Genomic DNA, 24,796 nt, shown 5'->3' with positions numbered 1-24,796 from the left:
CCTTAACATCTCCTTGCGAACTCCACTTTTCTTTTGGATTTTCTTATTTTCTTAAAGAACTACTTTGTGATGAAAACCAGAAGTTGTGGTTTCCACATGAGATGCTTTCTTTTGAACGTGGTACTTGGCCAGTTGGTCCTGGCTGTCTCCTGAGGAACTCACACCTGGACCTCTCTCCTCCCTCAAGCTGTGAACCAAGCTGGATTGCTGTTGGGCAAAACAGCATCCTGATTGGCTCAGAGCCTCTGGTCTTCCACTTCCTGTTTTGTCTTGTTACTTGAGGATCTTTTATCCTTGAACTTGCATCCTTTGACTTGGCACTGCAGGGTCCTCATCTCTCGTCTCTCATATTTGCTCTCATCCCCTTCCTCTTTGCTCCCACATCAGGTTTTCAAACCACCCATATGCTCTCTCCCCCGCCATGGCTGGCACTTCCTGCATTCCCTGCTTTGGGAAGTCAGGGAAAATGTCAGAGGCTAGGTGGAAATGTGCCATTTGCTACTCATGCAAATGGTAGCCATGATACTTGTCTTAGAAACATAAAAACAAGCTATCAGAAGGAAGGCAAGAAAGTGGAATCCTGAGTGTGGTAAAAATCATTTCAACTGAAATTAGGAAAACATAACACTTTTAGCTACTTTAGTCTGTTCATGCTTGTGCTGGTGAATTTTAGGTCCAATTGACACAAGCTAGACTCATCAGCGAGGAGGGAGTCTCAGTTGAGAAAAATGCCCCCATAAGATCAGGGCACAGGCAACCTTGTAAGGCATTTTCTTAATTCATGACTGGTAGGGGAGGTCTCAGCCCATGGTGGGTGGGGTTCTAGACTGGTGGTCTTGGGTTCTGTAAGAAAGCAGGCTGAGTAAGTCACATGGAGATAGCCAGTAAGCATCACTCCTCCAAGGCCTCTGCATCAGCTCCTGCTTCCAGGTTCCTGCCTCGTTTGAGTTCCTGTCCTGACTTCCATGATAATGGTGATGTGGAAGTGTAAGCCAAATACCTCTCCTCCCCACCTCACCCCTGCCAGGCAACCAGTCTGCCCCTCCCCCCCCAAGTTGCTATGGTCATAGTGTTTCATCATAGCAACAGTAACTCTAACTAACACAATGTTGCTGTAACAAAATGCTGTACATGGAGTGGTTTGCCAACAACATACGCTTGGGGGTTGGGCAGTCAAGAGCAAAATGCTGGGAGGTTTTTTGTCTGGTGACAGTGGAGAGGACAGGATAGTTCTCTGAGTTCTCTTTGATGAGGACTTTAATTCCAGTAGTAGGGCCCCACCCTCATGACCTACTCACTTCTGGAACGCTCTGCCTCCAATCCCACTGGGATTTCAGCAGATGGACTTGGGAGAGGTGGACAGCAACAGTAAGACCACAGTATGGCTTATTTGTATTTACAAAGCATCCAATTAAAAGCAACCCTTTCTTATGTTAGCTATGTTAGAATCCTGAAGCCTAGCAAGCAAAAGAGCAGCAAAAAGTACAAGGACATGCTAAGCACAATATGTGATACGTACATACATGTTACATGTATGTAAGCATGTGTGCCTGTGGAGACCAGAAGAGGACACTGGATCTCTGGCAGCTAAAGTTAGAGGTAGTTGCGAGCCACCTGACATGAGTGCTGGGAACTGAAGTCTGGTCCTTTGTAAGAGCAGCCAGCACTCTTACCCACTGAGCCATCTCTCCATCCCCACAAGATGAGATGCTTTCTGAAGTGCTCGTGAAATCCTCAGTATTTTATTATATTGCAATAGGCCTCATCTCCCCATCCCCATGGTCTCTTCTCTTCTGAATGTCAGTATTCTGGAGCTATCTGTCTGCTTTCCCTGGGTGGCCCCTCTGTGCTCCCAGCCATTATCTCCAGTGAGTTCCTCCCAAACTGGTATCACCAGCTCACACACACATACACACACACACACACACACACACACACACACACACACACACACATGTGAGAGAGGGGCAGGGAGATAGAACAATTTTGCTGAGTCAGTTCTCCCCTTTAGCTAGAACTCAAGTTGCCAGACATGTGTGGCAGGGGCCTTTGTATGTGGTGCAATATCATAGGCCCCCAAAGAGCACTTACTAGTGCTGAATGAACGGCCTGTATCCTGGGATACAGAAGTTCATGGAAACACCCATGGAAGTTGAGAGTCTGAAGTTCAATGAATGTTATGCTTCGGTCGATTTTTGGTTTTACTGAGTGTGCCTTGGTTTCATAGTACAGTAGCATTATGGGAAACTGGCTCATAGCCAAGTAAAAACTCTCTTGCATCTTGGCCATTTTTCTGTAGATATAGGACAAATACATAAGTTTCCTTGAAAACATTAGTGCCTCTTATCCCCCAATCTCTTACATAGGCAGAAACCCTTAGCATGACCAGGTCTTTCTTCCAGCTAGACTAAGGGTATTATTTAATCCTTTCCATGAGATAAGCCTTTCCCTTGCCTATAGGTTTTCAGAGTAACCCAAGTTTGACACATGTTCATTGGAAGCCAGTAAATGTTATATTTAAAAAACCAAATATCTATAAATTGTGTGTTGCTAGACATTGGGAATGTACAGGCCACTCACATTGGGTTTCAGGTTCAGGGCAGCCCAAACGGTCTTTGGCTGATGCTTTTCCTCCTGATGCTCTCTCCACCCATGCCCCAGCTTCATTGTCCCTCTGCTTGGCTGTCCTCTGCTGCCATTCTTAAGTCATACACCAGACCCAACCCCAGTCAGGACCAGAGCTTCTGAAAATCCATTTACACTGATGGGGGGGGGGGGACAGTGCCACTCCCACCTTCTGATGCCCTCTCCTACTCACTTCACCCTCCCACCTTCTCACTGTCTTCTCCCACTCACCCTGCCCCTCCCACCTCCTAGGAATTACATGGAGAAATCTTCAGAACTGTTCATCCTTCATACTTGGTGTTATCCCACTGGAAGGAATGTGGAGCCAGGCAGAGGAGCCAGGTCAGGAGGCTCCCAGACGGTTTGGGTGACGTATGTGGTGAGTAGGCTACAGATTAAAGCAAGGTTGAGCGGATCAGGTGCTAGGATCACCTTTGAGAAAAATTCAAGTTAATCCCCACACAGGATGTTATTCTTTTTTTCTATTTTTCGGAGCTGGGGACCGAACCCAGGGCCTTGCGTTTGCTAGGCAAGCGCTCTACCACTGAGCTAAATCCCCAACCCACACAGGATGTTATTGAGCCATGTCCCAACATCCCTGAATATTGCTGGGACTTCAGCTTAACTCAGGACAGATTCTTTTCTTCTCATGACTCTCTCTTCCCCAGTTCCAGGCAATGATCCCTCCTCCCATTCAAGCTGCTCTTGAAACAACAATGAGAAAAATCCATGGTTCCTTTAGGTCACATAGTCCTTTACAATGTTGGAGTCTGGATGTTATTGACACATTTCCAGAGGCACAAACTCATCCCCAGCCTCTTTCCTCTACATCCCACCTCCTGGTCCCACCAGTCAGATCTGGTAACAGGCTCGTCAGTCTAGAATCAACTTGGGGCTTTCTGACTCCACAATCCTTGTTCAAGGCCTAGCAGCATTTTCTCAAAACTCTACTGTTATGTAAGGGGTGGGGGATAGGGCCTAGGTGCACGTGTCTTTCAGAAGCGAAGAGTCTTTACTTCCCAGTGGGCTGCCCAGGAGGAACAGGCTGCCCAGGTGACATAGGAATGCTTTGGGGGTCACTCAGGTGAGCTGTGAGCTCTTTAGGGTGACTCCAGTGAGGTGAGGTGGGGACTCTTAAGGTCCTCCTTCATCTTGTCAATTGGTAAGATATAACCCATTGTCGAATATACATGGAAACAAGGTTTTGAAAAGTCTCATCTTCTCCCCCCAAATACAACTCCCTCGACACACTCCAAAATGATAGACAGAGTATTTAATACACAGAATGGTTTTCCTTCCATTACACTGTCATAAATTACAAAGTATTGCTCACTTCACAAAATAAAACCATTTCCAGATTATTACTGACAGTATCAAGAAGTACAGAAGCCACAACAAACACATCTGTACAGTCGGGAGGGACGGTGACAGCAGAGAGTAAGCCGAACTGAGTCCCGGATGCCACGATTCTTCCTGCAGGGCCTGGGGGGGCTGACAGACAATCATCTCTGCAGTCTCTCCCACCTTAGCAGGGCAGTTCTCTTCTGGGCACTCTAAGCAAGTCTTGTCAGTGCGTAGGTTGTCTTAGACAATCAAAGGAAAGACACTGTGACTGGCTTTAAAAATCTAAATGTACAGTTTTTGCTGTTTTAAATATTTCACCTATGTTACAAAATATAGAGATCTTGGTGTGGAAATCTCATGCTAAGATAAATATAACCAACAGGTGTGTCTCTAGTAATAAAATCATGTTAAATTATCTTCAGAGCAACCTTTATGAAGGGAAAACATTTGATTAAAAACAACCTTATTTATTCATAACTTAATAATAGGTTTATAAAATGAAAGTAAGGAACAAGATTCAACAATGATCCTAAAGGTTCATGATTCGTCCATATGGAAATGTGGCAAAGAGTTTCAACTTGCCATTGACATCCATCTGCAGGTCCTGGCTGAGAAGAGGAAAAGTGCTAATTCTGTGACACGGTCCAGCGGCATCCAGTGTCCTCAAGTCATTTTGTAGCAGAGCATACTCGGCATGTTCTAGGATGTGCACGGGAGATATGGAGAGGCCATGACTAATTCTATAACATCCCTTGGGAAGTCACCAAATGCTTACAGAAAGGAGACTGGTAAATGCTTCAGACCATCCAAGAGACGCTATGCACATACACTGTCTCACGGCAGAAAGCCAGTGCTGAGGAGCGGAAACTGAGAAGCAGGGATAGGGGGAGGGGTGAACTTTCATGGAAGAACTCATCAGGACAGAGGTATGTCAAGGTGATACTGCATTCACGGTCAACGTTTACCAGGCATCACAGCAGGAAGAGGGACAAGGTACAGGGCAATAACCAATGCACTGCACTGGATTCTATTTGCTAAAATAAAATAACATTCTTGCAGCTAAAATAAAATACATCTTACAATATAGGTTTCATTTAACATTTAACATATAGAATTGTCTTCTTTTTATGTTTTGTTGAAGGTGGAAAATGCATACTTTACCAAGTACCTTTATCAATTAAGTTCCCTTTTATTACTGTTAAGACTGAAGCTTAAAAGTCTACATTTTTTTAATAAGTTAAAGAAAGATTTATTAATCACTCTTCCAGCGAAACAGACATACATACGAGGCACGGCAAAAGACCCAAGGTAAGGGGTTTCCTCCCCTCACCCTTGCTCTCATGTGGAGGCGGGAGACACAGTCCCCAACTCTGCAATCCACTGTGGTCCAGGAAATTCTGCCACTTGTTTGAAAAGACAAACCAAGTGTGAGAAACGTTTTTATTCCACTAGCTCTATCAGCTCACTTCCCTGATGGACTAAAACAGAACATCTTCGTTTTCTATTAAAATCTGCACGATCAGCTTTTGGTACCGCATGTCATGGAGGGTGGTGAGGGTGCTGTCTTCAGGGGGTCTCATCAGGGTGGGCCCAAACACGATCCCCAGATTTTCTGCGTTCATTAAATTGTCCTTTTCATTCATGGTAACCCTGTAAGGCAAGCACAGAGACCTTAGGCAGATTTTCAGAAGGACTGACACACTAGCTATGTACAGCAGGCCTGAGATCATCTCTGGGGTCAGGGGTGTGCAAAAACAAGCGGAGAATAAGAATAGCAGGAAGACATTTGCTAACAGGTAATTTTCTGCTTTGTTTCCCTTTTTAAGTTATTGCTACTGTCTTCAGCCAGTAGAATAAAATGACTAGAATCAGCTATGAACAGTAAGGATTGGGACTCTGTCCTTCCTGAAGAAATGTGCAACTGTCAGTTGGATAATATCAGTCTGAAGGGGCAGAAGGTCACCAGCTGACCCATGCTACCTTCATGGGCCTCATATGGAAGTCTGTTTTGTGTCACCATTTCCTAGTGGTCTGATGCTGGAGAGGGGCTGAGAACAGGCAGGCTCTGTACCACAGGAGAAAGACTGTTTGTAGAACAGGCTGCTGTGTGCTTAGGAAGACCCTGGCTACTGTCACGGGGCAGGAGAATGGCTGGAATGAGGCCAGACTGGAGGCCCATTGTTTATCAAGCCTGGTTCCCAAAGGATGGGGTACAGAGCAATCGTTATTGTTGGACCAGCATCAAGAGAAGAAGCAAAGAGGCTTTAAGGAGGAAATCTAATAAGCCCTAGAGTCGCTTTACTGGTGTCCTTATGAGATGAATAATGATTCCCTAGGTTCCTGACTTCAGGAATTGTGTCTTTTAGACTGCCCATCGCTGACAGAAAGGAGCACGCCTGAAAATGTACTTAGATTTTGAACACAGATAATCCCTCGCTCTCTATTCCCCTTGGAGCGGTCAAATCAGCGACTTCATGTTAGTCTTAGTAAACTCAGTTTGAATAATTTTCATGCTGCACAGCTAAAAGACAAACAGGAAAGAGGTCGTGCTTCATTCTGGGAAGAGGAACCTCAGTGAGAAAATGACTGACGTGCCCCATCTCTCTGTGGATGGTACCATCCCTGAGCTGTCATGGGTTGTATAAGTATCCCGAGGAAGCCATGTGGATCAAACTTGTAAGCAGAGTTCCTCCATGGCCTCAGCTTCAGTTCCTGCCTCCAGGTTGAGTTCCTGCCCTGACTTCCCTCAATCATGGACTATGGAATGGAAACGTAAGCCAAATAAAACCTCTCCTCCCCTAGCTGCTTTTGGTCATGGCCTTTATCACAGCCATAGAAACTGAACTAGGACAGAAATGAGTACCTGAAGTGAACTGTAGTTATAACAGACCCCATGAGGTGTTTGGAACTTAGGGCTAGAAAAGCCCATTAAGGCTCCAAGCTTACTGGGGTGTACTCTGTGTGATCATGGAAGTTAAGAATTCTGAGAACAGTGAAGATGATGGAGGCCTGGCCTGTGAGGTTTCAGAAGGAAGCAAAGGCTGTCTCGGAGCTGTCCATACAATAGTTTGAACTGTGGTTCTGGTCAGCTGGGGCTGAAGAACCCGCTGTGATTCATAAAGGACCAGCACCACTGAAGTGAGACCTTCGCTTGTTTTGGGACAATTGACGCTGATCAGTGGGAGATGAAGAGTCAGGTGTGAATAGGAAACCAGTATCATTGAGCCATCTTCTGGGCATATTTCCCCAGAGTCAGCCTACAGAAGCTGTGGTCTGGGGGAGCCCAGGCTACATCCCACACTGACAGCCGCTCTATGTACTCTCTCCATGGGGCTTCTTAATGCCTTCTTGGGTAGATCAGGGGTGGTCAGGGACAGAGGCTTTGGCTTACTTTTTGAGATGGATCATCAGGTAGCGCAGGGTCTCATAGTGGGCAGGAGGCAGCAGCATCAGGACCTCATGGACAGCTTCAAGCCTCTCATCTGCATTGGAGATTTCTATAGAGAATGTACAATCAACAACACTGGACGCCAACAGTCCAGATGGGTGTTAAGAAGTCCGATTTCTTTGTTTTTGTTCGAAATGGGGCATCTTACAAACTCATATAGTCTCAAATACTCTTTCCCTCAGTTTCCTTCTATCTCATCTCCTTCCAGAAGGAGCTGAGGTTGGGAACTCAGTTAAATGAACATTGGTGAAGCAGGTGGCTGTTGTACTCTAGAGAAACATGGTTCCTATAGAACTCTTAACCCTGGTGGTATAGGCACAGTTTGTGTTGCTCTCCTGAGGTCTTGATCTGTTGAACCTATCAATGCTCTACATTCCAGTGTCTCATGTGTTAGTGTGTCCTTGAAGTTGTCTAATGACTCTTTCCTTCCCAGGCCTCCATATCAAATACCGTTTTGTTTTGTTTTTCAGTTGGCAGAGGGGCCAACCAACAATGCCATAACTAAAGGCATTTCTACAAAGGTGTTGCAAGGGTTAACCTCATACACAACCCTTGTTAAGAAGCAGATACTAGGTACATTAACAATGGCAGGAAGAGTGTGTGGACTTTGGGCCATTGACAGATATTGGCAGGCGCTCAAGGAAAGCCCTCCCAACATCCCTCCTGGGACAGTTGTATTCAGCTGCTAGAACCTTCTTTACCTAGGACCACCAGAACCCAGGAACGAATGGTCTTTCTAGCGGGGAGGACCACAGCTCATCTAGAAAATACATTGTGCATGGATCTGAACAGGCCCTTGCTTTCCCCTGTTAGGTAACTTATACAAATGTACTGATGCCTTCAAAGATACACGCTGTTCCACAAAGCCAAAAGAAGTTCCTTAGAGAAGGCTTAGCTTCTTTCCCATGTGTCTCAGCATCTGAGCTCTTCCTGTATCACCACTACCTGGTTCCAGGCAAAGTGTGGTCCCTTCTCTTGACATACCCTTTACTCCTCCTCTCCTGGGAGCAGTGGGTTCAACTGGTCAGCAATGGATAAGGCTGAGGTCAATTGTTGGCTGATGGAAGATAAATACTGATGGCTCCCTCATGGACACGTCAGGACAGTTCTCCATGCTAGCTGCCCTCCCTCTAAGATCATCTTTACTTCATGGGATGGGTTAAGAAAATTAACTAGAAGATATCAATAAGTGGCCCTAGCATAGTATTTGACACAGTAAATATTGTATGCTCTTGGCTATTTATCATTTTAATACAAGTCTATATTTTTAACACAAGGTCTGACTATATAACCCAGGCTGGCCTTGATCTCCAGATCTCCCTGACTGCACCTCCTTGAGTGTGAGGATAATGAAGCTCTACACCTGACTATTTCTACTAACCTAGAACAGCATAAACAGGCAAAACCTGGGTTGGTTTTAGTCTGCACAATGGGTAGAAATAGTGTACAAGTCCTTTAGAGAATGCTGATTTTTTTCTCTTTTTTAATTATAGAAATGTACTTTCAGCAAATATCAGAATTGGTCTGCCTGTGTTAGTGTCCCGGAAATAGGGAGAAAGGATGAGGAACAGAGCTGCCTGGCTCTCAGTTTCTGCCTCTAGAGTTGGGTGAGTATGAATTTGGGGCACCTGGTGAGTGCTAGCTGGGCTTCTATTTGCTGGACTTCTGTGTCCCCCCACTTGACAAAGTCAACAATCATGGAAATCTTGGAAGAGTTCTGAGCTTTAATTTCCCCGAGGCCTATAGTTCTCTGTACTTACTTGCTGCCTCTATAAACTTGGAATAGGTGTCATATGTGATGATGGGGATGGGTAAGTCTCTGAAGTACAGTTTCAGGGCTCCGGTGATGATGTTTATGTCTGGGTAGATGTTAGCAGAGATATCCGCCTTTTCACCATCTGAAAAACAGTCTCACTTAGATCTTATTTCACCAAGTTAAAGAAGGCACAGAAAAAAAAGAGATACAGCACAGACGATGTCCTGGCAAGCTTCAGGGTCTCTCTCTGTGTCACCCTCTCAGCTCCTGATAATGTTAGGGTCTTGGGGTAACAGAAAGGAGCTGTGAAGAGAGTATGGATGTGAGTGCAGCAGGGTAGATTAGCGGCTCTTCTGTGATTCCCATTCTCCACTAATCGCCCAACAGAAATCTATCATAGTAATTACAATCGCTACTTCAGATAGGTGGCTTCACAGTAGAGCAACAGCCTAGTATGAAATGACATCTGATCATACACATGTATGAAAAGGTCATAACGAAACACATGATTTTTGTCTTCCTTGTCAGTGTTCTTTGGCCTTGGACTAGAAGATCATATATAGCAACCTTTGGTTTCCAAGGTCTTTTTCAGGCTCACTGAAGTTTCTTTGAATTTAACCCTTCCTACCCTGACTCATAGCATGAGTGCAATTATATTCCTTGCCAAGTGTTGGGTTTCTTCTCAAGGCATTTTGTGTGATGTAATGTGGTGTGTGTGTGTGTGTGTGTACAGTGTATGTACATGTAAGTGCTCCCCAAGCCCTAGCTATCTTCCTATCTCTAATCACAGAGTGTTGAGGTCACAGGCACACTGGAGTGTTGGGGGTTGGCTTCATGCTGCTATGTATTCAAATGCTAAATATTAGCCCTTGAGATCTGGTTACACTGACAAATATATCCCCATGTACACCAAGTAATGCTATGTAAACCTTGCTCCCCAAATTAAAGTTAATTTATTAATAAAAGACTAGAGCCTGTGACTGGGCAGTAGAGAGAGAAAAGTTGACTTGATGATTGAATGAGGGGTCTCAGGAGAGATCAAGAGACAAGGAGAAAGGTGACGGAGAGGACAGTGATGCCAGGAAAGGAAATGGACCATGAGCATGTGGCCAGGAGAAGTGGACCCTGAGGATAGGCAGATGGAACAGGAATAACCTGGATTAAATTCATATAGCAAATCACGAGGGACACATGGCTGGGATGCAAGTTAGACCAGCTTACAACCTGCCCAATCTGGGCTAACAGCTTGTAAATAAATACCAGGATTGTGTGTCTTTTATATGGGATAACTAAAATATATAATTTGTTTACATATGAGACCACACACAGATTTTTACATGGGTGCTGGGGATTTGAACTCAGATCCTCATGTTTGTGCACCAACTACTCTTATTTGCTGAGCTATCTTTTCAGCACTTTGAAGTACTTTATATTTTTTTAAATTACATTTCTTTGTAAGGGGCCTATCTGTGCTGACTGAATGACAGTCAGGACAACATGTAGGACTTGGTTATCTTCACATCATGTGTTGAGGGCTGAACACTGGTTGTAAGGCTTGGTGGCAAGAGCTCACTCAGAGACATCTTGCCGGCCCTTAAATCATGTTTTTCTTTATTTTTCTTTTTTTCCTTTTAAAAACATCATTCATGGGGTTGGGGATTTAGCTCAGTGGTAGAGCACTTGCCTAGGAAGCGCAAGGCCCTGGGTTCGGTCCCCAGCTCCGAAAAAAAGAACCAAAAAAAAAAAAAACCATCATTCATTCTTCCTTCATGTTATATGCCCTGATCACAGTTTCCCTTCCCACCCCTTCTCCCAGTTCCTCCCCACCTCTCCTCTCCCCCAGATCCACTCCGTCTCTGTTTCCTATCAGCAAAGTACAGGCCTCCCAGGGATAGCAACCAAATATGACACAGCAAAACACAATAAGATCAGGCACAAACTCTCGAATCAAGGGTGGACAAGGCAACCCCGTAGGAGGAAAGGGTCCTAAGAGAGGTGAAAGAGTCAGAGACAGTCCTAATCCCACTGTTCGGAGTCCCATAAAGACGCAAGCTAACAACCATAGCATATACACAGAGGACCTACCGCAAGCCCACGCAGGCTCCGTGTTTGTCTCTGTGAGCCCCTAGGAGCTCTGCTTAGTTGATTATCTGGGCTGTATTCTCCTGTGATCTTCAACCCCTTTTACTATTAGTATCAACCCATTTCACTTCACAAACAGGTCCTGAGATTTTTTTTCAGAGAAGTATTGTTCAATCATTTGGGGATTATTAACACATTTCACATGGAGAATTTAAAGCATAAATGCCTTAGCAAATTTGGTTCCATGTCTTTAAAGAAGCTACGGAACAGCAAACCAAGACAGCAAATGCATAGCAGATATGGCAGCCGACTGAATGGTATGATGTTAAGAGACAAGGCTCCTGGACATGTATGTTCCTAAAGGACTTAACTCCTGACCCCTATGCAGTCATCCCAGCTCCCTTCTCTGGAGCTTTGAGAGGAAAGTTTGGTAAGCGAGATCCTGAATTGAGGATGCATTCTCTGATGTGTGTGGCGTGTGGACAGGCTACCCATTCAAATCATCTTTCATACTCTCTTCCTCATGAGTTGGCCTCTCCACGGTCTAAGGAAACACTTCTTCCAGAGAATTTTAAAGGATGATTCCCCCATTTTCTGAAGAATGACTCTAAGGAATTCCCAGACCCCACTTCCCACTCTAAGTGAGCTTCTGTTCTAGCACAGAGGGTACTGGGATAAGGTAGCATTGAAGACAGTTCCCACTCACCTCTGTCGAACGCCATCTTGACATCTTCAATGTGTTCTGTGAACCCAGAGACTCTGTAAAGCCCTTCTGATTTTAATCCTGCAGGTCGGGGGCAGGGACGGGGGCGGGTGGGGACGAAAGAGGAAGAGACTTCAACTTTGCTTTCCCATGGGATCTAAGAAAGTCACTCTAATGTTAGAGCTGCATTGAGTGCTGTGATTTGGTTACTGATGCCTCCCGCCTGGCTGCCCAAGACCCTGGAATTTTCCTACCAATCTCCGCGGGAGCCCGTCTCCATCCATTTGTTGGAGATGGGCATCTCAGTGGAGACCAGCTCTTCCTTCTGGCTGGCTACAAAGTGAGCTAGGATTTAAGGTTTTCCCAAACTTCCTCTGTTCATCACTTCTGCACAGCTACTTTACTGATGCAGCCAGAGCTCCGTTTCCTCCCTGGCAACTTGTTCAGCTATTTGGTGTATTGGACATAGCCACCCTCGAGTGTGTGGGACACAGGTCATCCTGACTTCATTGGAAAAAAAATACAAATTTTAGAATATTTTGCGTTAAATCATAGATAAGACAATATGCTAACATACTAAGTGTGCTTGATCTGTTCTGCCTTTAGATAGCTAATCATATAAACAGATGCAGCGAAGTTCAATTCAAACGTAATCACGGTAAGAAAGAGGGTATGCTTCTGCCTACTACACTATATTGATGTGCCGGACACATGCTGAAACCTAGCTTGCTCTCCTTTCCCCAGCGGGTGTCATAGAAGATGACAGCAGCAGGACTAGAGGATCAGGTTTCAGATTCCAAATGTCAAAACTGAACTGGTGTCAAAACTGAGCTACAGCAAAAACCAGTAAACAGCATATTCTGTCAAACTCTCAATAACTAACACACTTTGTCAACTTTAAATTTTTACTCTTCTGGTAACCAGTATCTGCCTGTAACCAGGGTCTGTACTGAATCTAAGGGATGGGTGTGGTGTCCCTGCTCTTCCCTGAGACCCATGGCTGGCATGCTCAACCTGACGAGGCTCTACTGTCTCCTGGCGGACATGCTTAGTTCCTCTCTCCTCTCAGACAGGCATGCCTAGATGGTAGCCACTCTTGCTCAACTGGAAGTGACACAGGAAATAAAACCTGTGTGCCACTCTGTTCCAGGTGGTCATGCAAGCTGATCTCTGCAAGAATGGGACGTGCATTGCCAGAGAGGGAAGTCATAGCAATTTACAGGAATACTCACTGGTAGGCATGCAGCTCCTTTATAGAGGGAAAAGGAGATCTAGAGAGTGCCCCAAATGATGGGCTGGAGTTCGTAGAGCAGCAGAGGCTGCCAGCCATCCTCCATGAACAGTATTGCTATCTCTCTACCCTAATGAACATTTGGTTTGAGAACAGTATCCACAGTAGTAGTGTTCATCTCTCTGTGGCGGTTGCTTGTTTCATTTACTGTAGACACTGGGTGGCCAGTCATGCCACATTTCTTCTGCCGTGCTTTCTTATGATGAACTAAACTCAAATTGTTAGCCAAAAGAAATGCTTCCTCCCTCCAGTTGCTGTTGTCTGGTGTTTTGGTACAGCAACAGCAAAAATGACTTGTAGAGATTTGGGGTCTTTTGCTATGTAATGTTAAATATTAGTCCCCCCCAAAGCCTAGTTGCCCCCCAGAGATGATGGAATCTATGTGTGCACAGTGATGTTATGTAATCTTGTCCCCCAGGTTGTCTCTGACTGGTGAAGAAAGATGCCTATAGCTGGGCAGAAGGCAGAAGCCAGGTTGGGATTCCTAAGATTTGGGTCAGAGGAGGACCATGAGGAGGGAGGGAGAAGAAACTAGAGAAAGAAATCATCATGGAGTAGGTGAGCTATGAAAACAATTGGAGTCAAGAGCAGCCTGTGCAGAATGTAGCCAGTTATAACTCAGGGTTATTGATAGGGAGGTAGATACCAATAACAGAGGGTCGATATCTGCCCAGCTCTAGTGCATATGGCTTATTATAAATATAAAATTTGTGTGTCTTTTATCTGGGAATTGCAAAGGCAGGCTGGAACCCCCCCAATGTGAGAGTAAATATTTTCTAAAGCAGTAACTAATATTGTTGGCCATGCAAAAAAGGGGAAAGAACTAGGAAAGAACCAGCACAAGGTGCTGCCTGTGCACTGGGCACGCACTAGGTCCTTCATATGCACGGACTTGTTCTGATCTCAGCACCAGCTCCTGGGGCACAACTGATTTAACTCACTTTTCAGAGGAGGAAGCATATTCAAAAGGGGGCAAGTCCCTTGTCCCTTGTTGAAGGTCCTCAAACAAGACAAAGACCCCTTTCTCTGTGGTGCTGTAGGTATAGCCATGTGTTTATTTGTTCCCCTGACTCCCTACTGTATGGTATGGATTCTTGAGGTTGAGAATGGAGACTTTCATCTCATTAATATCTAGCCTGTAGTAAATGCTCAGTAAACATTTGCAGAATGTGGACATGCGTGGCTAATACAGGAATGGAAAATGATACGGAACTTGATGTGATTGGTTGACTGAAGTATATTTATCTGGATGTGCCTTTTGTGTGTGTGCAACCCATTGTCCTAACAGGGATAGTAAAATGAGTCAGTTTCCTCAATAAAAAAATAAAAAGCTAAATCAGTACAATATAGTAAATATAATTAACATAATATAGATAACGACAGTAGAGAGTATTTTCCAAACCTCTTGCTTCAATTTCCCGAATACATATGTCCACCACCATGGGTCTCTGAGTGTTGTGAGCTTTTACAAGTGTGGTGAGATCACAACAGTATACTTTCTTGATCCTCTTGAGATCGGGCTGGCAGTCGTTGGGGACGTGCTTGGAACATTGTTTGTGTACGTTTAACCCACAATCTGTGAACAAAGAAGCCACATTAGCCTCGATGGGTCCCTTCACCAAATCCAAAGTATGTGCTGCCAGAATCCATCCGACAGTACCCAAGGGTTTGATGGACTTTCCCAGAATGTCCACCCCATCAAGAGCTGGTACTTTCCTCTAGATGAGCATCAGACTCATCTTGACTCCGACTGCACTGCCCTCTTGACAATTTTCCAGACAAGAAGAACTGAATACCTTCCTGAGTTAGCGAGTTAACCAATCAGTTTTGCTAGTAGACTTTCCACACTGGGGTTCTGGGAGTTAGTCATGGCTCATTCTAGGCTGTGCCCTTAAGTCTCTGATACTTTTATGAGATGCGGAGCTACTGTGTTTGCAGGAATGTCTGGTCTTTGATTTGAAGAGTTCCTGACTTGTATTAAGTCTGCCTTTCCTGGTGAGCAGCCTGTGCTTTCTACTGCTGACCAGGTGGAGGAGGGGCTCATTCCTCTTGTACTTGCTATGTGGTTGATATAGTGGGAGAATGGGAGAGCTGATATTTGACAACAATGCCTTGTAATGTGATGATTACAGTAATTATTTATAAAGCTTATATCCAGGGCCAAAGCTGAAAAGGTGCTTTTAAGTTCAATGCACAAATTAAAAGCCTTGTTAGCAGTTGGCATTCACAATGAGGAGACACAGTTTGCACTCTGGAAAATGAAGTTTAATGCCATGATGGGAATGTGCTGTGCACTTAAAGTGTCTTCCAATACTGTTTCCCTAGTATAAAAATAATATTTCCATATGTCTATGATACATGCACAAAGAGAAAACTGTGGTCAATCGTTTCAAAGGTCTGATGGGGCAGACTTCTATGCAGCCACCAGTGGGGAGTCCCAGGTAGTGTTTCCTGGCTCCGTCCCTTCCTCTTTCTTTCAAAGGGAAATTTCTAACAGTCTTAGCTTAATCAGCATATGAAATTCAACTAAATCCAAGTACAATTCAGTTTCATTTTGACAGAACTACTTAGCAAATGTAAATTTGGACCGAGTTCACCAGACTCTGGTTTTCTTCCTGGGATCCTGGTCTATAAAGTGGAAGCCACAGCAGCACCAGGTGAGCCTGCAGGTCAAATAGATATACAGGGTCTCTGATCTCACACTGTGCCAACGCTGAGTCAAAGACAGCAGGCAAAGGGAGAGGAGACACAGAGGCCTACCCGGATGCTCCTTCACCTTATAAACTTACAGGGTTTTGTTGTTGTTGTTAAATTGTAGCAGGTATATTTACCATTTTAACCATTACTGTTTTATTTATGCATTTATTTGTTGGAACCAGAGTTTCATTGTATCCATGGCTGGCCCAGAGCCTGCTACATAGGTCAGGCTGGCTTCTATCAAGAGATCTAACTGCTTCAGCATTTTAAAGTAAAGAGTGTGGTGGGATTAAAAACATTGTGTAGCCACAGCCACCCTCTGCCTCGAAAGCTTGTGTATTCCTGCAAAAATACAACTGGATGTCCACTACATAGCAAGCCCTAGCCACCTCCACCTCCACCCAGGGCCCTGTCCTCTCCACCTGTGAACTTGATGGTTTTAGGTACTTCACACGGGCAGATTCATGCCAGATTTGTAGTTCGGTGAATGAATTAGTATTGATCATCTTGTCATTCAAGCTCATCCATGTTGCGGCATACATTAGGATTCACACACACACACACACACACACACACACACACACACACACACACACTTCAGCAGCGAGAGCCAGTGGGTTCTACCTGGACTCACTCTTCAGCAGGGAGAGCCAGTGGGTTCTACCTGGATTCTAACAGATGTATTCATTCCTTTGCACTTTGCTTGGACCCCTTGCCTTTCACAATACTTAACGAATATTCCAGTGTGAGCCTGTGTCACAGTACCTGTTTGTCCGTCAGTGGGCTTGAGTTCTATCTACTTCTCCACCCTGGGGAATAACACTGCTCTAAGCATGGGCCAGCAAGTGTCTGCGGCAGACATTGCAGTTCTATGTTCAAATTTCTTACAGACTTAAAGACCGTCAGCGTATCTGCATAGAACACTGGTCCTATTGAAATTAGGATGTTTCGTAGCAAATATAAAATGTGAAAATTTATAAACTAATAGAACTCTATGCGCCCAAATAAAATCTGGACCACTAAACTATATCTGTCTACATCATGCAGAACTGGTGTGGTGCCCTTGATTATCAATGGCCAGTTTCTAGTCTTCTTGCTCTCCAGGGGAGATACTAAATAAAAAAGTAGTCACTGGATAAAACTTACTATACAACCTTACCGTATATTTCATTAAAAAAAAATAGAAACAGAAACAAACAAAAATCTCAGAGCCCTTCCATTCTAGAGAAAGTTGCTGATTACAGCTAACTGGAGCTCAGAGTTCTGTTTCCATAATATTGACTTTGGACTGATTTCCTGCTGAAACTGGATAACATCAGTGACAAGGGATATTTTTGGTAGGTATAATCCAGAGAGACCAAACTAACAACCACAGAGTAATGCAGGAGGTTGACCAGCACACTCAGGGGTTGAGCTGTGGGATACTTTGTGAAGCCTGGCAGGTTTGTTCTGTGTTCAGCAGAGTATTAGAACATCCTGAAGAGGCTGTTTCTGTGTTGGGCTTGCCTTGGGACCCAGGATGGAAAATTAAACTTACTCCTCACCAGTTAGGCACTGAAGGGGTGTTGCTGTGCTTATGGAATGGGAGCTAAGAAAGCACCTTCCATGCAGAAAAGAACCCAGAGAGTATGTGATCCCATGATCTAAGTGAGCAATACAGGAACCCTTCAGTGGGAGCTCTCAGCTGGGTCTGTTTGCCACGGCCTGGAAGGGCAAGCAGCCACAGAGTCTGTGGCATCCCATGTCCACACCAGCGGCAGCTGTTCTTGCTCTCAGCACCAGTGTGGGCGAGCGAGGTAGCTCAGCTGCTTCGGCAACACCTTGCACTTTGTCTAGCATGCCTTAAAGAAGATGAGCTCCGTGATATTTGCAGTTGGGGTAGCAACCAACTCAAGATGGAAAACACGCAGGGGTTCAAGCTACGTTGAAGTATATGAAACCGAATGAGTGTGATCAAAATATATTGAAGCCAGTCTCAAAGAATGAAGAAGAACATGACTTTAAAAGGGAAGGGAGGTGATTTCACTTTTGATCTAACGGCAAAGTCCTTAATGTGAGTTCTGGATTCTGGCTGCTTTGACATTAGCAATTCAGCATTTACCATCTGGCAATGAGCTCTCACCTCTAAGCCTCCGTCTCCTGTTCACTTAGTAGGAGACAACCATAGCTCCCTCTGGTCCTTTGGATGATGCTGAAGAGAAGTGCCTCGTGTTTGTGGCACATAATCACTGCACTCACCCACGTTCTACCTTGTGTCTCGTCTGCTGTAGTAAAGTGGGCTGGGAAAGCAGCAGATTTAGAAGTCTACGCAATTCCGTGAGGATCTATTTAAACCCTTTCCTCTTAAGGGCTATGGCCCATTCGGAGAGGCATGTCTATTTTAAAGAAGTGTATTTCTTTAGGTCTTTTTTTTTTCCATCCTTGTGTGAACATAAGATCTGTTTCAGTCTTGCAGACACTTGGAATACTGTCCCCAACAAGCCCAGCGAGGCACTGAGCCCTTAAGAAAACTGGATTTTTAAGCTCATCTGAGTACAGTCCCTATCTCTGAAGGATGCTTACCACTCAACAAGGTGGCACTTGCTCTAACCAGAAGAGGACGAAGTTTAGTGTTTACCTGAACACCGGACTCCCTGGGCGATGAGCCCCCACATAAAATTGGCACAGTATTCACACCAGTGTGGGCCCCGAAATGTGTGCACCTGTGAGTCAAACAGAGAATATGGAAGGTTCAGTCACTTGGATGCATCAAACATGAAACAGACAGGAGACCCAGCAGCAACGGTCTCTCACTAGACTCTTCCATCTAGTGAGGCAGAGTTGCAAACTGGTCTGGAAGACGTAGAGTCAGGCTTTGATCTTTGAAATTCTCCATGGATCGCCTTCCTCTGGCCAGAGCTGAATGTAGGTTACAATGTAGCTGAACAATGAGGTTACAGACACCCTCAGCCATGAGGCTCACCCCCAAGGAGGCTCTGGGAGTGCAAACTCAAGATAGCCCAAGCTGGCTGCTAGGTCGCCCCATCCTGCATTTAGCTCAGCACATCGTTTTGGGCAGAAGAACTCAATTACTGTCTACTCTTATTGGAGTTGCTTCATCTAGGTGTAGAATTTCCAGCAAGATATAAATAAGCCATGGTTAGGGGATAATGAAAAGGTTTCAAGCCTTTGGGCCACTTCCAGGAAAAGTCATTTAAAGAAGTAAAAGAGTTGGGTAAAAACTCAAGCTTATGGGCCCATGGAGTGGCTTTCCCTGGGGACAGGAGCTATAGTTAGCCAGCCCGGCCATGGCTTTCAGGTGAGCAAGTTGGAAGGTTCTCCAGGCAGACCAGTGTCTCAGCCAGCTGTTAAATATTTCAAATGCCACGAGTGGTCTTAGTTTAGATTACTCAGGTGTGCGATCATGCATTAACCCACAAGTCAACATGGTACAGCACAGCTCAGAGCAGCACAGCACAACACAGCACAGAACTGGATAACATAGCACGGAACAGTACAGCACAACAGAAAGCAAAACTGTTCTCTAGCACTGACGAAATACGAAAGCAGAAGTAGGGGAGTCCTTGCTATGGAACTTGGCCAAGAGGCGCCAAAACCCACAATGTACTGAGGAGGACACGAATCTATACGAGAAGGTTCTAGATTGTTTAAAAAAGGCCTTTCAAACCTTCTTTAAATTCTAATCAACAGGTAAGATAAGACAGACAATATTTTTAACAAGCTAGAAGGCCAACATACTATTACTTTTAAAAACACTAGTTTTTAGTTAACAAACAAAAACAAACCAATATAGCAAACAAGGTCACAGTCTGGGAAGGTGGGAGCTCCCTGAGAAGGAGCTGCCGACCGGAGACTCCCAAGGGAGTCACCCATCAATGTCTTTGTTCATCTTTATAGGCCAGCAGCCATGTTTACAGAGTGGCAAGCCCAATCGTCCTTCCAATGGGACACAAGGCTGAATGACAAGAGTGAAAAAAGGACAGCAAGGAGTGACTTATGGCCACGGAGCTATGCAGTAAAACTAAGTTATAATTGCCTTTCAGGTATGTTAGCTTAGAGTTTCCCAGTACGTTGTTTCTGTTTGGAAAAAATGGTGACACTGGACTCAAAAATGCTTTCACTAAAATGGAGAAGTGTGTCTATGGCCATACTACCCTGAATGTGCCCGACCTCATCTGCTCTTGGAAGCCGAATGGAGAAGTGTTCTGTTGAGGTATGACTCTAACCCATGACAAAGCATTCCTTGTAGGATACAGAGGATCCATGAAGAACTTGCATTTTCAGAAGCCGATTGCCATGATTCATTTCTAGACCCCCTGACACAGAACTGCGGACTTCAGGAACTGTGGAGGAAAATGAACCACGGACTGCTGAACACGTTCTGAGTTCAGCAGCCATTAATGTTTTACTAAACAAGTGCTAAAGGAGCCGGTCAATTTTGGCAGTAAAATTGATTATTAGTATGCTGTTGAAGTTGCACCATAAGGCAAAATTAATGTATAAGATCCAAGAGAAATAGTATGAAGGGGGCTACAGAAAAAAGGTTGGGCTGCTCCTATAGTGAGAATGGGGGAGCGGCACTTTCCTGGATGCTCCTGGAAGGTTAAAGAAGCAGGGCTTTGTAGAGAAAGGATAAGGGACATTGGGGCAGAAGGAACTGTGGGGATACTGCGTGACTAGGCAACCCAAGACTGATGTGACTAGAATAGAGAGGAGGAGGAGAGGACCAGGAGATACAGGGGAGACAGGAAAAGGAAAGCCACAGGGGACATCACACACTTCCTTTGTGATGTGGAATTGGAGTAGTCTCAACAAGGCACTCCCAGAGGAGTAGAAGTAGAGAAGTGATACTTTCAAAGGTTATTCTGAACCTGTGTTGAGCATGGGTGACAAGGCATCTGTCTCTAGTGAGCTACTTAGTAGTCTAGTTGAGGAATGAGAGAGGCTCAAAGCAGAGTGCTGGCAGGAGAGATGGTGAGGGTCCACATTAGGTCTGTTTTAAAGATAGGATTTGTACAACCCCTACGATACTGGATGCTGCTTTAGGTACAGGGAAGTAGAATGCATGTGGGTCTCGAGGGGGAGGGGCAAGCCCTGGTTTCCCCCTTAGGAATCAGGTGGATGGTGATACCATTTGATGAGGTGGGGCAGACACTCTTGTGGGGAGAAGTAGGGATTGGCTTTGGCTAAAGATAGTGCTCTGATGCCAAGGTGTTTGTTCAAGCAGGAAGTCACATGAAGCTGGTTGCATGGAGGAAGAGTAGGGACTGTAGAGATGCATGTGACCATGTCTGAAAAAAATAGGTGGTGTTTTAAGTTGGACAAATAAATGGATTAAAAAGAATTAGGGACAGAGAGCAGAAGACAGAAAGCAAAAAAAGAGCCTCCATTTTCAACTACTTAAAGATGACCAAGAGAACAGGCATTTCAGAGGCCAGCCTGTGGAGACTGTTTTAGGGAAGATGTGGGCTACCATGTTGAATGCTGGTAAGATGCCCTATTAAGGAGGTACAAGGTGCTGACTCAGGTACAGGGAAGTCATTGGAGACCTTGTCAGGAAAAGTCTCTTTGGAGATTGAACCTAGATTTAAGGGTTCAGTCTGAGCTGAAGAACAAGTGGGAAACTAGAAACTAGGAACTAGAGAAAAAATACAGGAAAATCTGTAAAGGAGTTTGGCTATTCAGGCCTGACAGAGCTTGCCCAGCCTGGTCGCCCATGGGGGCTAAAGAAGAACTGAAAGGTCAAAGCTTGTTGTAGTTTGCCCTGGAGTTATCTATATTTTGATGTTAATTCCACTGCCCCAAGGACAGCTGCCTAGTAACTTACTCAGAACTCGGGTGACTTCATGAGAACCACCTCCCCATTGAATTTGTAAAGTACAGGTGAAGGGCAGGTACATGATAGAAGGAGGCCTGTCATTGGAGGAGAAGGAAGGATGGGCAGGAGAGAAGTTTGAAGGAAGAGGAGGAACTAGGGGAGAAAGGAAGAAACAGGAGGAGGAAGAGAGAGAGAAGTCATGGCAGGTGATGTTAAGATTCTGCTCTGTGTATTTACAGGTTGTTATTAATGTTCCTAAGGGATGGATGGTACTGGGCTTTGTATGTTTAAGTGGGCAATTATATCTTATCAATTGGATCTAAGATTATTGTGTTGTGTGTTCTTTTATGTGAGGGTTTGAGTGTAGGAAAGTGTGCAGTTGGGATGTGTTTCCGCCAAGATACCTAGCAGATATCTTGGGACACTGAGGTACCAGGCTTAGAGTGGGTAAAAGACCATTACTTTTTTATTTTTATATTTTTATAACAACAAAAGCTCATCTGGGCAACAGTAAGACCATCTCTTAAAACAAAAGACAAGCCACTTCATCCAGTTAGTTCTGCCCACATGTGCATGGGTATGGGGCCATCGCTGGAGTATGGCCACAACCTCAAAAGAGAGATTTTTCCACTTCCATAGTTATCACCTGCCAATGACTCCCCAGGAAGGTCTATATGATCACAGTCCATTTTATGCATGCAATTTCTCTATAAAGAAAATTATAATATAAAAACAAAAGCACAGCAAGAACTAAAATGTAAAGGGTGAGAGAAGCCTCGGGATGTAGCTCAGTGGCAGCTTAGTGTGCGTGAGGTCTGTTTTGGTCCACAGTACTACAGAAAGAGGCTTGGCTATGACGTCACTCAAGGAAAGAGGACAGTGCTAGGGAGTTGTGGGCTCGAGAGACAATGTTCTTAAAAGGTAGAAGTCACTGGGGCAACTGCCAACCGTGATAAAAGTCACTGCAGATGCAGAAGAGGGCAATGCACAGAGGCATGAGAGCACCTAGAAGCTGAGAGAAGGTGGGGTAGGGAATGGACAGATGTGGTACTGGAAGAGAAGAGTATTTAAGACTTTCCAGGATCGGGGAAAGGCCCAGAAACATCCTATTAGGAAAAGTGAGATGAGTCCCAACGCTGCTCAAACCTGAGACCTGAAGACAAAGTAAGAGCCAAACCACTTACATGGGAAAGGGTAGTAACTAGGGTGAAGACACACTCTTTCTTCGGCAAAAACCATAGTATGACTCCACCTAATCGTGAGCCTCACTTTTATCCCCACTTGATTATAGAAGGGCAAACTGATACTTTCTGATACACAGTGAGGATCTTCAAGCCTCATGCATAGAAATAAAGGAGATGCTCCTATGCGTGGCAGGAGCCAGTGAAAGGAGTCCTAGCCAGGATGCATCCATGAGAAGAAGAAAACGGACTAGCCCCACAGTGCTATCTGCGTAAGACATCGGCAATCATGTTAGTGATTCCAGAACAGGGTGGGAAGTGAAAAGGATTGAACGTGGGAGAAAGCCAAGGCGCTCCACAAGTCCTATAGTTTGGGAGCTGTAAGAAGAGCTTTTTATTTTCTGAAGGATGCTTAAAGTAATTACACACATAGTGGGTTCTTTTGAGCTCATAGAATAAAGGCATAGAATCTATAAATTAGAAAAATACACACAGGGGACAAATGACACACAGATTTGATCACGGCAATAAAAAGTAAGAAAAGAGGAAAAGCAACAAAACTGGTGAGCGTCTGTAAAATATTTATAGTTCTCTAATGACCACACTCAGGAAAAACAGACTTATAGATGCTAGTTTAACAAATATTTACAAGAAACACACTCAAAACACAATACCAAGAGAAATATCAGGACCAAAAAGATGCACCTCACAAATGCTAGCTAGCCAAGCAAACCCAGTCAGATACACCTATTTGCATGTTAAGCAATGAAAACGGCTCAACAATCAATACATTTTACCAGAAAGACATAACCACTTTGTGCTTACACAAATAGGACAACACAATTTCAAAAATCTAAAGTGACCACGGGAAAATTTATAAGGGAAAGTCAGCAATTCCACTGTCATATTGAGTTAAACATGTATTTACAAAAACCGATGAATAGATGCCATTAAAGGAACGGGACTTTGTACCCAGTGATTCAAAGAACATACGTTTTTCCAAAAGCACACAGAGCATTTGCAAAAGCTGGCTGCTAACTATGATATGAACAAATCAGAAAGAAATACCACCACCTGCAGTGTACTGTGAAGAATGTACTTGGTACCCAGCAGTGACCGGTGACCCTCAGAGTGGTGTGCTGCTCACTTCATGTGGGAGGACGGCGGAGGGATGAAAGGCTCCTATCACCTCCACCTGCGACCTTATGTTTCCTGCACTTCTCTGGCTCACGTGCAGATTGCTGCTTGGAACCTTGCTCTATCCTTGTACATACAAAGTTGAAAGACATCAGAGAAGCAAGCATACCCTGCATTCAAGAATCTTGTCATCTATAAGGATCAATAGATGACGAAAAGATCACGTGTCAGGCAATGTACTTGAACATGTGAGACATTCCACGTCAGGACAATGGAGAGAATAACCAAATCTTGCAAGAAAGAAGAGGAAAGTGATTGTGTGGGGCTTTGACATATAGATAGAGGTTCACGGTACCGGGAACAGTGAATGGGAGGGAACACTGCTGTTGACTGGGGAACACACGGGGCTGATAACTGGGGACAATATTTCAAGGTGTGACAGCATAGTGGAGGGCCTTTGGAGGTGAGCTAGGGCCTGGGGAGGTGGGCTTGGGTGTTGAAACATATTCATTTCTTGTGAAGGATGTAATGATACAAAGCTATCTCGGTCCATCCAGTGACTCAGGAATCTCATCAGGGCAAAAATCAAAATGCAAAGTTCAGGGTCGAGGAAAGCAGTTTCAGTGTTTACAACACACAGATAGGGGCCAAACTACAAGCATTTCTAGAATGAGGGTCTGCTCATCACAGGGCTCTAAGCTTCACTTCTGCCAG

General features: G+C 44.7%; 1 protein-coding gene across 9 annotated transcripts in view; it reads right to left on the bottom strand.

The window, feature by feature from the left end:
- Positions 1 to 3,878: 3,878 nt before the first annotated feature.
- Chn2 (chimerin 2) overlaps positions 3,879 to 24,796 on the bottom strand; it is a 259,262-nt gene continuing 238,344 nt past the window's right edge. For 8 of the 9 annotated variants that reach the window (XM_087659490.1, XM_087659491.1, XM_087659492.1 and 5 more), the window contains 6 exons: positions 18,564 to 18,648; positions 14,652 to 14,825; positions 11,962 to 12,039; positions 9,178 to 9,315; positions 7,361 to 7,466; positions 3,884 to 5,619 (listed from right to left, as the gene is read on the bottom strand). In XM_087659490.1, coding sequence (XP_087515616.1) covers positions 5,448 to 5,619; positions 7,361 to 7,466; positions 9,178 to 9,315; positions 11,962 to 12,039; positions 14,652 to 14,825; positions 18,564 to 18,648 — 753 coding nt within the window. In that variant the 3' untranslated portion in view covers positions 3,884 to 5,447. 9 annotated transcript variants of the gene reach the window in all.

Source organism: Rattus norvegicus, chromosome 4 (genome assembly GCF_021556685.1).
Source record: "Rattus norvegicus strain SHRSP/BbbUtx chromosome 4, alternate assembly SHRSP_T2T, whole genome shotgun sequence".
Classification (NCBI taxonomy): domain Eukaryota; kingdom Metazoa; phylum Chordata; class Mammalia; order Rodentia; family Muridae; genus Rattus; species Rattus norvegicus.
This window is presented reverse-complemented; position numbering and strand designations above follow the sequence as displayed.